At 35.5% G+C, this 12,053-nt stretch overlaps 2 protein-coding genes across 2 annotated transcripts; both read left to right on the forward strand.

The window, feature by feature from the left end:
• Positions 100–6,927, forward strand: LOC18613541 (DNA mismatch repair protein PMS1). Its single transcript, XM_018114204.1, has 11 exons — positions 100–589; positions 681–1,004; positions 1,636–2,970; positions 3,420–3,694; positions 3,784–3,910; positions 4,334–4,402; positions 4,529–4,602; positions 5,159–5,224; positions 5,392–5,495; positions 6,047–6,228; positions 6,532–6,927. The coding sequence occupies exons 1-11, from the start codon at positions 356–358 to the stop codon at positions 6,655–6,657; spliced, it is 2,916 nt and encodes a 971-aa protein (XP_017969693.1). The 5' UTR covers positions 100–355; the 3' UTR covers positions 6,658–6,927.
• On the forward strand, positions 7,489–10,166 carry LOC18613542 (U3 small nucleolar ribonucleoprotein protein IMP3). The gene is made up of 4 exons (XM_007050825.2): positions 7,489–7,786; positions 7,901–8,008; positions 9,374–9,448; positions 9,647–10,166. The coding sequence occupies exons 1-4, from the start codon at positions 7,653–7,655 to the stop codon at positions 9,876–9,878; spliced, it is 549 nt and encodes a 182-aa protein (XP_007050887.1). The 5' UTR covers positions 7,489–7,652; the 3' UTR covers positions 9,879–10,166.

The raw sequence follows: 12,053 nt of genomic DNA on the forward strand, positions 1-12,053 counted from the left end.
CATAGACAAGAAAGAAAAAAGCTGGTCCGTATACCGAATTTTCTAAAAAAGATATATTTAACTCTAACCGGATATTCATTTTATTACAATTAAAGCATAAAATTTTTTATGTGGGAGAATTTGTTAATTTTTACCGGCGCCTAGTAACTAGCTCTTTGCATCCCTTCCGTTTTGGCGGCAAAATTTTAGCCAAAAAGGGTTTAGTCTTTCTCCTTCTCTCTCTGGGCGCTAAACCCTAAACCCTAACGTTCCCCTCGAATTACGTAATTAATCACTCCCGTCATTCCGTTTCCAGGGTTTTGTCGTTAGAGTTGCTCTTAGATGCTCGATTCATTGAATTATTAACTCTCCTTCCATGGAAGGACCGGCACCGTCTAATTCCCCTGTAATTAAGCCCATACACAAAGGCGTCGTCCACAGAATCTGCGCCGGTCAAGTCATCCTAGACCTCTCCTCCGCCGTCAAGGAACTCGTCGAGAACAGCCTCGACGCCGGTGCCACCGGCATCGAAGTCGCTCTCAAAGAGTACGGAGAAGAATCGTTTCAGGTCATCGATAATGGCTGCGGTATTTCACCCAATAATTTTAAGGTAAATAATATACGTTAGCAACACAAATTTGTCACCATTTCTTTGGCTTCATCTTGATAATTTTAAATTGTTTATTTATTGTATTTTTTAGGTCGTGGCGATTAAGCATCATACATCTAAGCTTGCAGATTTTTCAGATCTTCAGTCTTTGACTACGTTTGGATTTAGAGGGGAGGCGTTGAGTTCGCTTTGCGCATTGGGCAATCTGACTGTTGAAACGAGAACGGCAAACGAATCCGTTGCAACGCATTTGACTTTTGATCATTCAGGTTTGTTGATAGCTGAGAAGAAAACAGCTCGACAAATTGGTACTACTGTCACTGTGAAGAAGCTGTTCTCGAATCTACCAGTGCGAAGCAAGGAATTTCGTCGCAACATACGCAAGGAGTATGGCAAACTTATTTCCTTGATGAATGTGAGTGTATCCATGCATGTCAAAAGGTTTAAAAAATTTGTTTATTACTTGTTATCTAGGTTCATTTTTTATGCATGGACTAAACAACGTTGGATCATGCTCGCTTTGTTATGCCTATTGGAGATTGTGTATTTGGTTTTAAATAATGTGTTAATCTGAAATGCTATACCTGTGTTAAGACAAAGTCCGTTGAATTTGTGGATTTTATATGTTCATGTGCTTTGTCATTGATTTAAATGGACTGCTCATCTGTGAACCTGTTTATCTTAAGACTTGTAATTCAGTTTCATTCATTCTTGGCAAAGCGTTTAAAAAATAATGCTTATGATTGGAGACTTTGTATTGCTTATTGTTCAGATGTTGTTTGCATTCCTTGTAGTCTCTTGCACATGATTTATGGTGTCATCCTCACCGTACTTAGATGCATAATGATGCTGTAGAATATTGAGTTATGAAGAGTGTAATGTCTTTAACTGTGGTGACTATTCATCTCCTGTCTTTATTAAGAGTTAGGAACCCCTTAAACATAGCTACTTTGTATGTCTTCACCAAGTTGCTTATCACTTATCTTTTCATTTCTTTTTAAATTTTGTGCATAAAAGGATATTATTCTCCTGTTGTGTATGTGCAGGCCTATGCACTTACAGCAAAAGGAGTTCGGTTAGTCTGCAGCAACACAACTGGAAAGAATGCAAAATCTCTGGTAATTAAAACACAAGGAAGTGGTTCCCTCAAAGATAACATCATACAAGTGTTTGGCACGAACATGTTTAGCTGCTTAGAGCCTGTGTCTATATGTATATCAGATGGCTGCAAAGTTGAAGGGTTTCTTTCCAAGTCTGGACAGGGTAGTGGCCGCAATCTGGGAGACAGACAGTACTTCTTTGTAAATGGTCGACCAGTAGATATGCCTAAAGTCAGCAAGCTTGTGAATGAGTTATATAAAGGCGCAAACTCTCGGCAGTATCCCATAGCCATAATGAATTTTACCGTACCAACTGGAGCATGTGATGTCAACGTGACTCCTGATAAAAGAAAAGTATTTTTTTCTGATGAAAGCTTGATTTTGCAATCTTTGAGAGAGGGTTTGCAGCAGGTATATTCCTCAAGCAATGCCAATTTCTTTGTTAATAAAGTTGAGGAGAGCTCTAAGGAAGCTCATTTCCCCGAGTCTATACTGGAAAAATCTAATATCCTTCCAGAACGGTTATCTCCAGTTGGAATCAATTCAAAAGTTTCCATGAGGGAGCATTCTGCAGAGGACAACACCTCTCTTAGAACAGTTAAAATAAGCACTCAGAGTTTGCCTTTATCGGAAGGATCAATTGCTAGTGATGAAGAGAACTCATTAAGGAAGGACTTCACTTTAAGAGTACAGGGAACAAAGAAGGTTGATGGTATTGTAGAGTTTAATGGTGGGCAATTGACAACTGATATGGATGGTGCAGCTAGCAAAGATTTATCAGGAGGAACAATCCATAGCCATTGTGAGAATTCATTGAGGAAGGACTTCACTTTAAGGGTACATGGAACTAATAAGGTCGATGGTCTTACAGAGTCTAATGATGAAGGATTGACAACTCAAATGAAAAATATACCTGACAAGGATTCTTCATCCCCTTCAACTGCAATTGGGAAAGGTATTGCCGTAAGTAAATATTATAGTAGTTGTTCAGGCAGTGTTCAATCATCACTGAGCAAATTTGTAACTGTAAGTAAGAGGAAGCATGAAAGCATTAGTACTGTATTATCTGAAGTTCCTGTCTTAAGAAATCAAGTTCTTCATTGCCAATTAAAGAGCAGCCATTCGGAAATGCATGCTTCGGGCCCAAGAGATCAAGTTGATGATTCTTCAGAGGTGAATGAGAATGAGCCAGGCAAGTTTCTCAGAGCAGATAGCATCTTGGATGAAATTGAAAATCCTTGCTCTACTAGAGGCAACACTAATGATGGAAAACCTGGAAAGGTACATGGATCTATTATCTGTTCTTAACTTGGTCTGTCTGCTTCACCAGTCAAGAAACAAACAGAGAAAACGTAAAGCTCAATACATTAGTTACTGAGAATGAAAGTCAGTGCAACTAAATTTAGGAAAAATTTGTAAAACCATAGTAGAGAAGGTGGCTTTTTCCTTTTAAAACAAATTCTTTAATCTATGCTCTCTGACTCTTCTATTTTCCTATCATAACCATGTCAAACATATATCAGATGCCTCAAAAAAAGATGAGTATTTGATTATAACGATACAAAAAATCTGTATCAGACATAGGTATCTGCAACGCCTCTGCCTTTGTTCGAGCAACCTTGGTAGAAATCCTTGTTAGGGTGAAATCCTTCATAATCATGAAGATTGTCCCCAAAAGTCTAATTGTTGTCAATCTTTCTATCTTCTGATTTCGGCTAGTTCTTTTACAGGAATTAGAGGATCAAGAAAAAGCAGTGCCTTCTGCTGATATAGAATTAATTGATTCATTTCGCAAGGATCCTGAGGATATGCCTGAAAAAGCATCCATAGTTAAAACGTCAAAATCTTCATCTTCTGCTTTGGTTGTAGATGTTTCCATACCTTCATCTGGTCAAAAGATATGTTCCACCTTGCAGTTTAGTTTTCAAGACCTATTGACAAAAAGGCAGCAGAGGATGTCAAGACTGTACAGTGGTTCCAGATTTCAGAACATGAAGAAGAAAAGGTCTATGAAATAAAAGCTTCATATCCATGTTGCAAAAGTAGTTATCCAGATCTTTTTCAACCGATTTGATTTTTCATTATTGCCAATAGGTGTTATACTGCTGCGACACTTGAGCTCTCTCAGCCAGAGAACGAGGAGCTAAAGATACAAGCTTTAGCTGCAGCTACTAAAGAGTTGGAAAAACTTTTCAAGAAAGAAGACTTTGGCAGAATGAAGGTTTTTATGCTATAAAAACCTTTTCTTATCACACCATTTTTTTAATCAATTTTTTTCTTTTGTTCTGGTGGCTCTAGATTCTTGTGGAAAACACTCAGCTGCCTAGCTTATGCTTTTTGCAGGCATGCATGAATTTCTTGAAAGCTAAATTCATACAAGTTTGGTCCAGTTGATTGGATTGAATATATGGGAGTGTGCTTTACTTGATGCTACTGAGTTGGTTTTAGGCTGCAATTATGAAAAACATGAACTCAACTTAATGGCTCTTGTGAATTGTTAATAACATTGATTACTAGGCTGCTTTTTTTTTCTGACCTATCAGAAGCTGTGCAAATCTGAAACTGTGGACATGGTGGCTGAATTTCGGCATGCATGAGCTACTATCATATTAATTTGTAATGACTAATAGTTTCTTCTTCATAGGTGATTGGGCAATTTAATCTTGGATTCATTATTGGCAAGTTAGACCAAGATTTATTTATGGTGGATCAGGTAATATCTGAGCTGACTGTATTTTCTCATGCTTGCCTGATTTCCACTTTCATATGGAAGTATTTCTTTCCTTTTCCTTTTTGTTAATAAGTAAATAGAAAAAAATTAAGATCTCTGTATTTTCAGCATGCTGCTGATGAGAAATACAATTTTGAGCGTCTGGCTCAATCGACCATCTTGAACCAGCAGCCTTTGCTTCGGTGAGGAATTAATAATCTTTATTTAATTACTTATTGAAATGATGGTTTTCTCAAATTTGAGATGCTTGGTATACTTTTGCTTAGTCGTGGAAAAGTGATGTCAAAGAAAAGAAAAGTGTACTATGCCCTTGTCATGAGCATCTCCTTCTACATCTTTAGCAAAACATCTGGCACATGGTATAATGGTGTTATTTTGGTGTTTATAGGTATAACAATTGTATAATAATACAGTGATAATGTTCATCATCTGCTAGAAATTTGAATATTTTCAGCTTTCAAGTTTTTCATTAAGGGCTGGGAACTGGAATGACTATGATAATATTCTTTTTATTGCTCTGAAGCATCGTTTAGACTAGTAGATTTAAGTGATTAGGAAGTAACAGAATGCAAAAGTAGCAAGGTGTTCAACCATATAACATATGTTGTTTCGGATTGGTAGTCCAAGACTTGCAGCTTATCTGTTTCCATTTATTTTCCTGATGTTTTTCTGCTTATGAAGATCATTTTTATTTCCAATAGGAGTTGTATTCTGAACTTGACTTCCAATTGTATACAGGCCACTGAGATTGGAGCTATCTCCTGAAGAAGAAGTAGTTGCTTCAATGCATATGGACATAATCAGGTTCAATCTTCTATTGTTTGTGGTGTCTCTAGTCATTTATCATTTGTATGTTCTATTCTTTCTGAATCCTTTGGAACTTCAGTTTACAAATGACATCTCTGAAGTAAAGCAGCTTTGATGAAAATCTACTGATGGTGCTTTATTAATTTTTTATCTCATATTTTTAGGAAAAATGGGTTTCTTTTGGAAGAGGATCCGCATGCCTCACCAGGGCATCGTTTTAAGCTCAGAGCTGTTCCCTTCAGTAAAAACATTACTTTTGGAGTTGAAGGTAGTCCTTGTTTGCAGTGTTCTTATGTCTTTAAGTGATCAATGATCTTTATTCAAGCAAATTTACTACTTTACAGTATACAGTTTTAAGTACTTCATATATGAGATTAGAATTTATTATTCACAGTATTTGAATTGCCACTAATTTATTTGGAAACAGACATGATATAAGATGTAAATGTGAACTTGGCAAATTTAAGGAAAATGGATATCAAGATGGTCGGAAACAGAATAATAAACATATGACTAAGTATCGCAATTTTTGGAGCTCACCACACACAGACACATGAAAAAAACCTGTGCATCTGAAAAAGAAAGGCATGCAGTATAGGGGCACTAATTTTCTTGGATAAGTTCTGAAAAAAATTATTGTCCTTTTATAGACATGTTCTGAAATTTGACTTGTCATTAGCATATGCACCTGAATAATATTTGCTGACAGACTATTGTTGTTCCATGCAATGTAATGATGTATTTCTCAAAAGTAAAGGCATGTTGAAGTTTAGAGATTGTCTGCACAACATATTGATTATTTGATATCTATGTAAACAGATGTCAAGGATTTGATTTCTACTCTTGCTGATAGTCAAGGAGAATGCTCAATAATCAGTAGTTACAAAATGGACACATCTGATTCTGTTTGCCCAACTAGAGTTCGTGCAATGTTGGCATCTCGTGCTTGCAGATCGTCTGTTATGATTGGAGATCCACTTGGACGAAATGAAATGCAGAAGGTAATAACCATCTTAGCCTGCATTGACCTGGACTTTTCTCATGGTGAAGCATGGTATTTTATAAATGCATATATGCTGTTACCTAGCATATATAGGGTTTTAAATACACGTGTTGGGTGTGTTTGCACTCGGTGTTTTAGCCAATTTCTAGAACTAGGGATGGGCCTTGATTATTTGTCAGCAACTTCTCTATTGTTGAAGCCTATTACAAATTTTCTGATGTCAAGGTTCTCAAATGATGTATGTTTGTTGAAAATTCCTTGGTTTAGTTACAAGGTTACAAGTTTTACGTGATTTCTTCAGATAATTGAGCGTTTGGCAGACCTGAAGTCTCCTTGGAATTGTCCGCATGGCCGGCCAACGATGCGACATTTGGTAGACCTGACAGCCTTAAGCAAAGGAGCAGATGTAAATGAGACAAGGTCTTGATTGACCTTCCATGTGGTTCTCCTGCATGGTTTTCTCTTAACTTATTCTGTATACAGTTTCAATTTATTCCTCTTCTTGGTTCTGGTATTTTGTGTCAACTTTAGATGTCCGCTAGTGAGTGGTGAGAAGCGCTGGAACGTACATACTGCATAGCAGGAATGGCGGTTTGTTGGGTTCCTTGTATATTTTGATTGTTTTCATTTTGTTAAAGTAATGTACATACTACGCAACACAGCCAGAGATGAACACAAGACTAAAGTCTGATCTTGAGGGTTGAAATTACTCAAAACTAGCGTCTAAGCATCAAGATGACAAAAATCGACGCGTGTTAACAAAAGATTTTCTTGACTTGCTGCCTACTGGGAAAGTACTCATCAACGAGGTGAGCTATTTTGCAATTGCAATGCAGATTTGCCTGCCTCTTAACGGACAACACTTCAGATCATATCTCACCCGGATTGGGAACATTGGATTCCAAATCTCTCTCTTATTGGCTTTTCTTCTGCTCTTTTCTTCAGTTTTATCTTGTCACATTAACCCTCAACAAAGGCGTAGTTATTTTGAGTAATCAAAAGAAAGACATTAACAAATATCCTTTATATATTATTTTGGGCCCAAAAAAAAGATATTTAAAATCTGGTACAACTATTAAACACTACCATTTTAATAAAATTTTTTTGCAAAAACCTTCGGAGCTAATACTCACATCACATTGGTTAAAAATAAAAAATGAAAGGCAATCAAACATACTATTCACATTATTTTATTAATCTTGTAAATATACATTTATTAATGGGCTAAATGGGCTTCAAAATTGGTCTCTAAAACAATTAGAAGCAAAAGCTAAGACACGGGCTTTTTGAGGCAACATACCTTTAATAGCCCTAAGCAACTGCTCCTTTTCTTGTTCTCTTTGAAATCCAGCCACCAACGGCGGCACAGGTCACCGTTCTTCCCTCCCTTTCTCTTCCCTTTTTTCCTGTGTGTAAACAAGGATGAGGCGGCTAAAGTTTCATGAGAAGAAGCTGTTGAAGAAAGTAAATTTTTTGGAATGGAAAAGAGAAGGTGGCCACCGAGAGAATCTCGTTATGCACCGTTATCATGTCACTGGTCGTGACGATTACAAGAAGTGAGTAATTTTTCAACTTCCTTCTCTTGATTCTTGAATCGGGGTTTGTTTTAGCTTTTGGGTATTATTTGGTTTTTCTTTTTTATTAATTATGGTGGGTTAAATTGAAAACAGATATTCGAGTTTGTGCCGGATGGTGCAGAAGTTGGTCAACATATTGAAGCAGATGGACCCCAGAGACCCTTTTCGTATCGAGATGACTGATTTGCTCTTAGAGAAGCTGTGAGTTTCTTCGCTGATGATATTTGATTAAATCATAGTAGTTCAGGTTTAAGCTAGTAGTGGGTAGTTTTTGCTGTGTCGCTCGTGTTTTATTTTTCTTTCTTCAAATAATTTGTTTTAGGTAACAAAGGAAAGCTCCCCACTGCTATTGGAGAGGAATTTTAATCCCCTTTTTCCAATTATAAAAAAAAAAAATAAAGCATAACATCTATAGTGTTCTTAGTTTTGTTAGAAAGGGAACATTGCATCCTCACAGTTCTGGGAATGTCTCCCTTTTTCACGTAAGAAAGCATGGAGAGGGCAGGGTTTTTAACAAAATGGAAATCCCCAAAAGCAAGGATTTGCATTTGAAGACTGATCTTTCTCCTTACAAATCTGGACCATAAAACTCAAAAGTGAGTGATGTGGACCATTTTAGTCTCTATTTCTTTTTGAGGTCAGTGGTACGCTCCCCACAAAGCTTTCAATCCATATCTGGCTTGGGCAATGAGCGCGCCCCCCCCCCCCCCAAAGCCACTTTGCTAGGTTTCTTTATCTCGCTGTTTTCTGATACATATACAGTGTACTAGATGTTTGCTGCATTCTGTTCCTGTTAGTCCCACAATGAAATGCTTTTCCGAAGGATGAAATACAAGGAAATATGCATTGATTATTGAACATGAGATTAAGAAGATCAAATATAAGTGGAATTAATTTAAAAATTGATGATGAAAGTGAAGTAAATTATAGCTTATTCTAACATACAAATCTTGGATTGTAATGATTGCAAGGGAGACAAGAATGAATGTAAATTATAGTCCATGGTGTTTGTTTACCTATGCAGATTAATTAAGTATTCGAAAAGGAATTATATTGTAGATGTTCTCAAAGATTATTTTATATTCTTACTAGAAATACATAAAAGAACATGCAGAATGGGCTCATTATAAGGTAGTGTTTGTCAATGTTTTTCATTTGCTGCATGCTTTTCTGATAGGGATACCTAAAGTTTGAGTTGTTGTAATCCTAGTTTTAATTAACAGGATTTTCTAGAATTAGTCCTCGACATATAAAAAAATCCTATTAATGTCCTAAATCTATGATGCCTCTTCTCTTCTTTGGTCAAAAAATAAAAAGAAAATCTTTATTATGGTCATAATTCAGATCTTTGGGCTATGTTGTCATTATTATCTGAAGACTGATACTATTCATTGATAGATATTACTACTTGAGTTTTATATTTCATGTTTGTCATGAAATCATTAGAGGGAAGAGATCAAGAAGTGGGATTTCAAAATATTTGACTTGAGATTTTCTTTAAATGCATGAGTTTGCTTATCTTAAACAAAAGACTAGAGTCATCTGTTGTTTCCCTATCATTGGCAGATACAATATGGGCGTAATCCCAACCAGGAAAAGCTTGGCTCTGTGTGATCGGTTATCAGTATCGTCCTTTTGTAGGTAAGTGAATGCTTCAACCATTGAATAATTATTGACCTAGACTGGAATGTTGCTCATAATGAATGCACATAACAGTTGAGAAAAACCATGATGTTCAGTGGCTTTTGTTTGACCAGAAATTTCTTCTGCTGCAAGAATTGTAGTTGAGGTTCTTCTTCTTTCATCTAGTAACCCTTTGTGTTATTTTTTTGCTTACAGACGTAGGCTTTCAACTGTCTTGGTGCACCTAAAGTTTGCAGAGCACTTAAAAGAAGCAGTCACATATATTGAGCAGGGCCATATTCGAGTGGGTCCAGAGACCATGACGAACCCAGCATTCCTTGTAACAAGGAACATGGAAGACTTCATTACGTGGGTAGACACATCTAAGATACGGAGGAAGGTGCTGGAATATAATGAGAAGTTAGATGATTATGATGCAATGAACTGAAAAAATACACCTGAGTTTAACTTATATAACTTATTTCATTGGCATTCTTCGCAAAGATGTACACTGATAAAAGGTGTGAGTGATGGAATACTTGATGAAGTTGGATTCCATGGTGCCGTGAAGTGAGAGACTTTTGAGATCCTAATATGATATAGGTTTCTACTTTTCATTTTGTTTTCTATATTCTCAGTTGTGACTCAGAAGGTGATTGAGGGTTTTGTTGTGTTATATGTTGATTCTGTAGTTGGGGGAAGGAGTTCTTCAATGCATTTAAAAATTTTCTCGGAACTTTGGCTTTATTCATATAATATGATTATACTTGTTAAAATGGGCTTGGCCCATTGAGTTGACTTAATTTTTATTGAATATGAGGTAAATTGGACTTGAAAATTTAGGTTCGTATTAAAATCAAGTCTAGATGTGTCAACTCACCAAATTAGTGGGCTGAGACGGGTCAGTTTTATAGGTTAAAAAAATTAATAATTTTAATTAATTTATTAATTTTATATAATTAATTATATAAAATTAATAATTTAATTATTAATAATATTATTTATTTTATGTATTTCAATATGTTTAATCTGTACTTATCAAATTAATAATTTTAATGTATGAATTAAATCATAAAATAATTTTATTAATAAAAAATTTATTAAGTAAAATTATTAAATTTTTTTTTTTTACAAAATAAAGAAATAGACTGATGAGTTGGATTAAGGTTTTGATAGCTCATATAAAAAATGAGTTGGTTTTGCTTAACTCATTTTTTTTAATCCACAAAAGCTTGGGTTGGGTTGGGCCAATCCATATTTACAGCTCTAGATATGATAGGAAGCAGTGTTTGTTGCATAAGGTGAGAGGGATTATTATTGTGCAACGTTTGAAATAGTTAGGGTTGGGAGAGGGCTTGTGGCAACAATAGGAAAGGGAATGGGAAAGGTGAGATGGTGCCAAGCCAGGTAAGAGTGCAAATCGATGGGTTTATGGGTTGGGGTTGGTATTGATCTTGCAAACTTTAAGTGCACCAAGATAATTGAAAGCCTACGTCTATAAACAAAAAAATAACACAAAAGGTTACTAGATGAAAGAAAAAGAACCTCAACTACAATTTTTTCAATAGAAGAAATTTTTGGTCAAACAAAAGCCACTAAACATTATAGTTTTTCTCAGCTATTATGTGCATTCATTATGAGCAACATTTCAGTTTAAGTCAATAATTATTCAATGGTTGAAGCATTCATTTACCTACGAAAGGACGATACTGATAACCGATCACATAGAGCCAAGCTTTTCTTGGTTGGGATTACGCCCATATTGTATCTGCCAGTGATAGGGAAACAACAGATGACTCTAGTCTTTTGTTTAAGATAAGCAAACTTACGCATTTAAAGAAAATCTCAAGTCAAATATTTTGAAATCTCACTTCTTGATCTCTTCCCTCGAATGATTTCATTACAAACATGAATATAGAACTCAAGTAGTAATATCTATCAATAAATAGCATCAGTCTTTAGGTAATAATGATAACAAAGCACAAAGATCTGAATTGTGACCATAATAAAGATTTTATTTTTATTTTTTGGCCAAAGAAGAGAAGAGGCATCATAGATTTAGGGCATTAATAGGATTTTTTCCATATGTTGAAGACTAATTCTAGAAAATCTTGTTAATTAAAACTAGGATTACAACAACTCACACTTTAGGTATCCTTATCAGAAAAGCATGCAACAAATGAAAAACATTAACAAACACTACCTTTTAATAAGCCCATTTCGCATGTTCTTTTCTGTATTTCTAGTAAAAACATAAAATAATCTTTGAGAACATCTACAATATAATTCCTCTCCAATAGCAGTGGGGAGCTTTCTTTGTTACCTAAAACAAATTATTTGAAGAAAGAAAAATAAAACTCGAGCGACCCAACAAAAACTACCCATTACTAGCTTAAACTTAAATTATTATGATTTAATCATATATTATCAGCGAAGAAACTCACAACTTCTCTAAAAGCAAATCAATCATCTCGATACGAAAAGGGTCTTTGGGGTCCATCTGCTTCAATATGTTGACCAACTTCTGCACCATTGGTACAAACTCAAATATCTATTTTCAATTTAACCCACCATAATTAATAAAAAAGAAAAACCAAATAATACGCAAAAGTTAAAACAAACC

This window comes from Theobroma cacao, chromosome 1 (assembly GCF_000208745.1).
Source record: "Theobroma cacao cultivar B97-61/B2 chromosome 1, Criollo_cocoa_genome_V2, whole genome shotgun sequence".
Taxonomy (NCBI): Eukaryota; Viridiplantae; Streptophyta; class Magnoliopsida; order Malvales; family Malvaceae; genus Theobroma; species Theobroma cacao.

What these genes read in the sequence shown, in the direction of transcription:
- LOC18613541 (XM_018114204.1), top strand. Translation starts at nt 356, where the DNA reads ATGGAAGGACCGGCACCGTCTAATTCCCCTGTAATTAAGCCCATACAC. An exon ending in AAGACTTTGGCAGAATGAAG is followed by an intron (nt 3,911 to 4,333) that starts GTTTTTATGCTA and finishes TCTTCTTCATAG; the next exon opens with GTGATTGGGCAATTTAATCT. An exon ending in GACGAAATGAAATGCAGAAG is followed by an intron (nt 6,229 to 6,531) that starts GTAATAACCATC and finishes TGATTTCTTCAG; the next exon opens with ATAATTGAGCGTTTGGCAGA.
- LOC18613542 (XM_007050825.2), top strand. Translation starts at nt 7,653, where the DNA reads ATGAGGCGGCTAAAGTTTCATGAGAAGAAGCTGTTGAAGAAAGTAAAT. An exon ending in GGTCGTGACGATTACAAGAA is followed by an intron (nt 7,787 to 7,900) that starts GTGAGTAATTTT and finishes AATTGAAAACAG; the next exon opens with ATATTCGAGTTTGTGCCGGA. An exon ending in TCAGTATCGTCCTTTTGTAG is followed by an intron (nt 9,449 to 9,646) that starts GTAAGTGAATGC and finishes TTTTGCTTACAG; the next exon opens with ACGTAGGCTTTCAACTGTCT.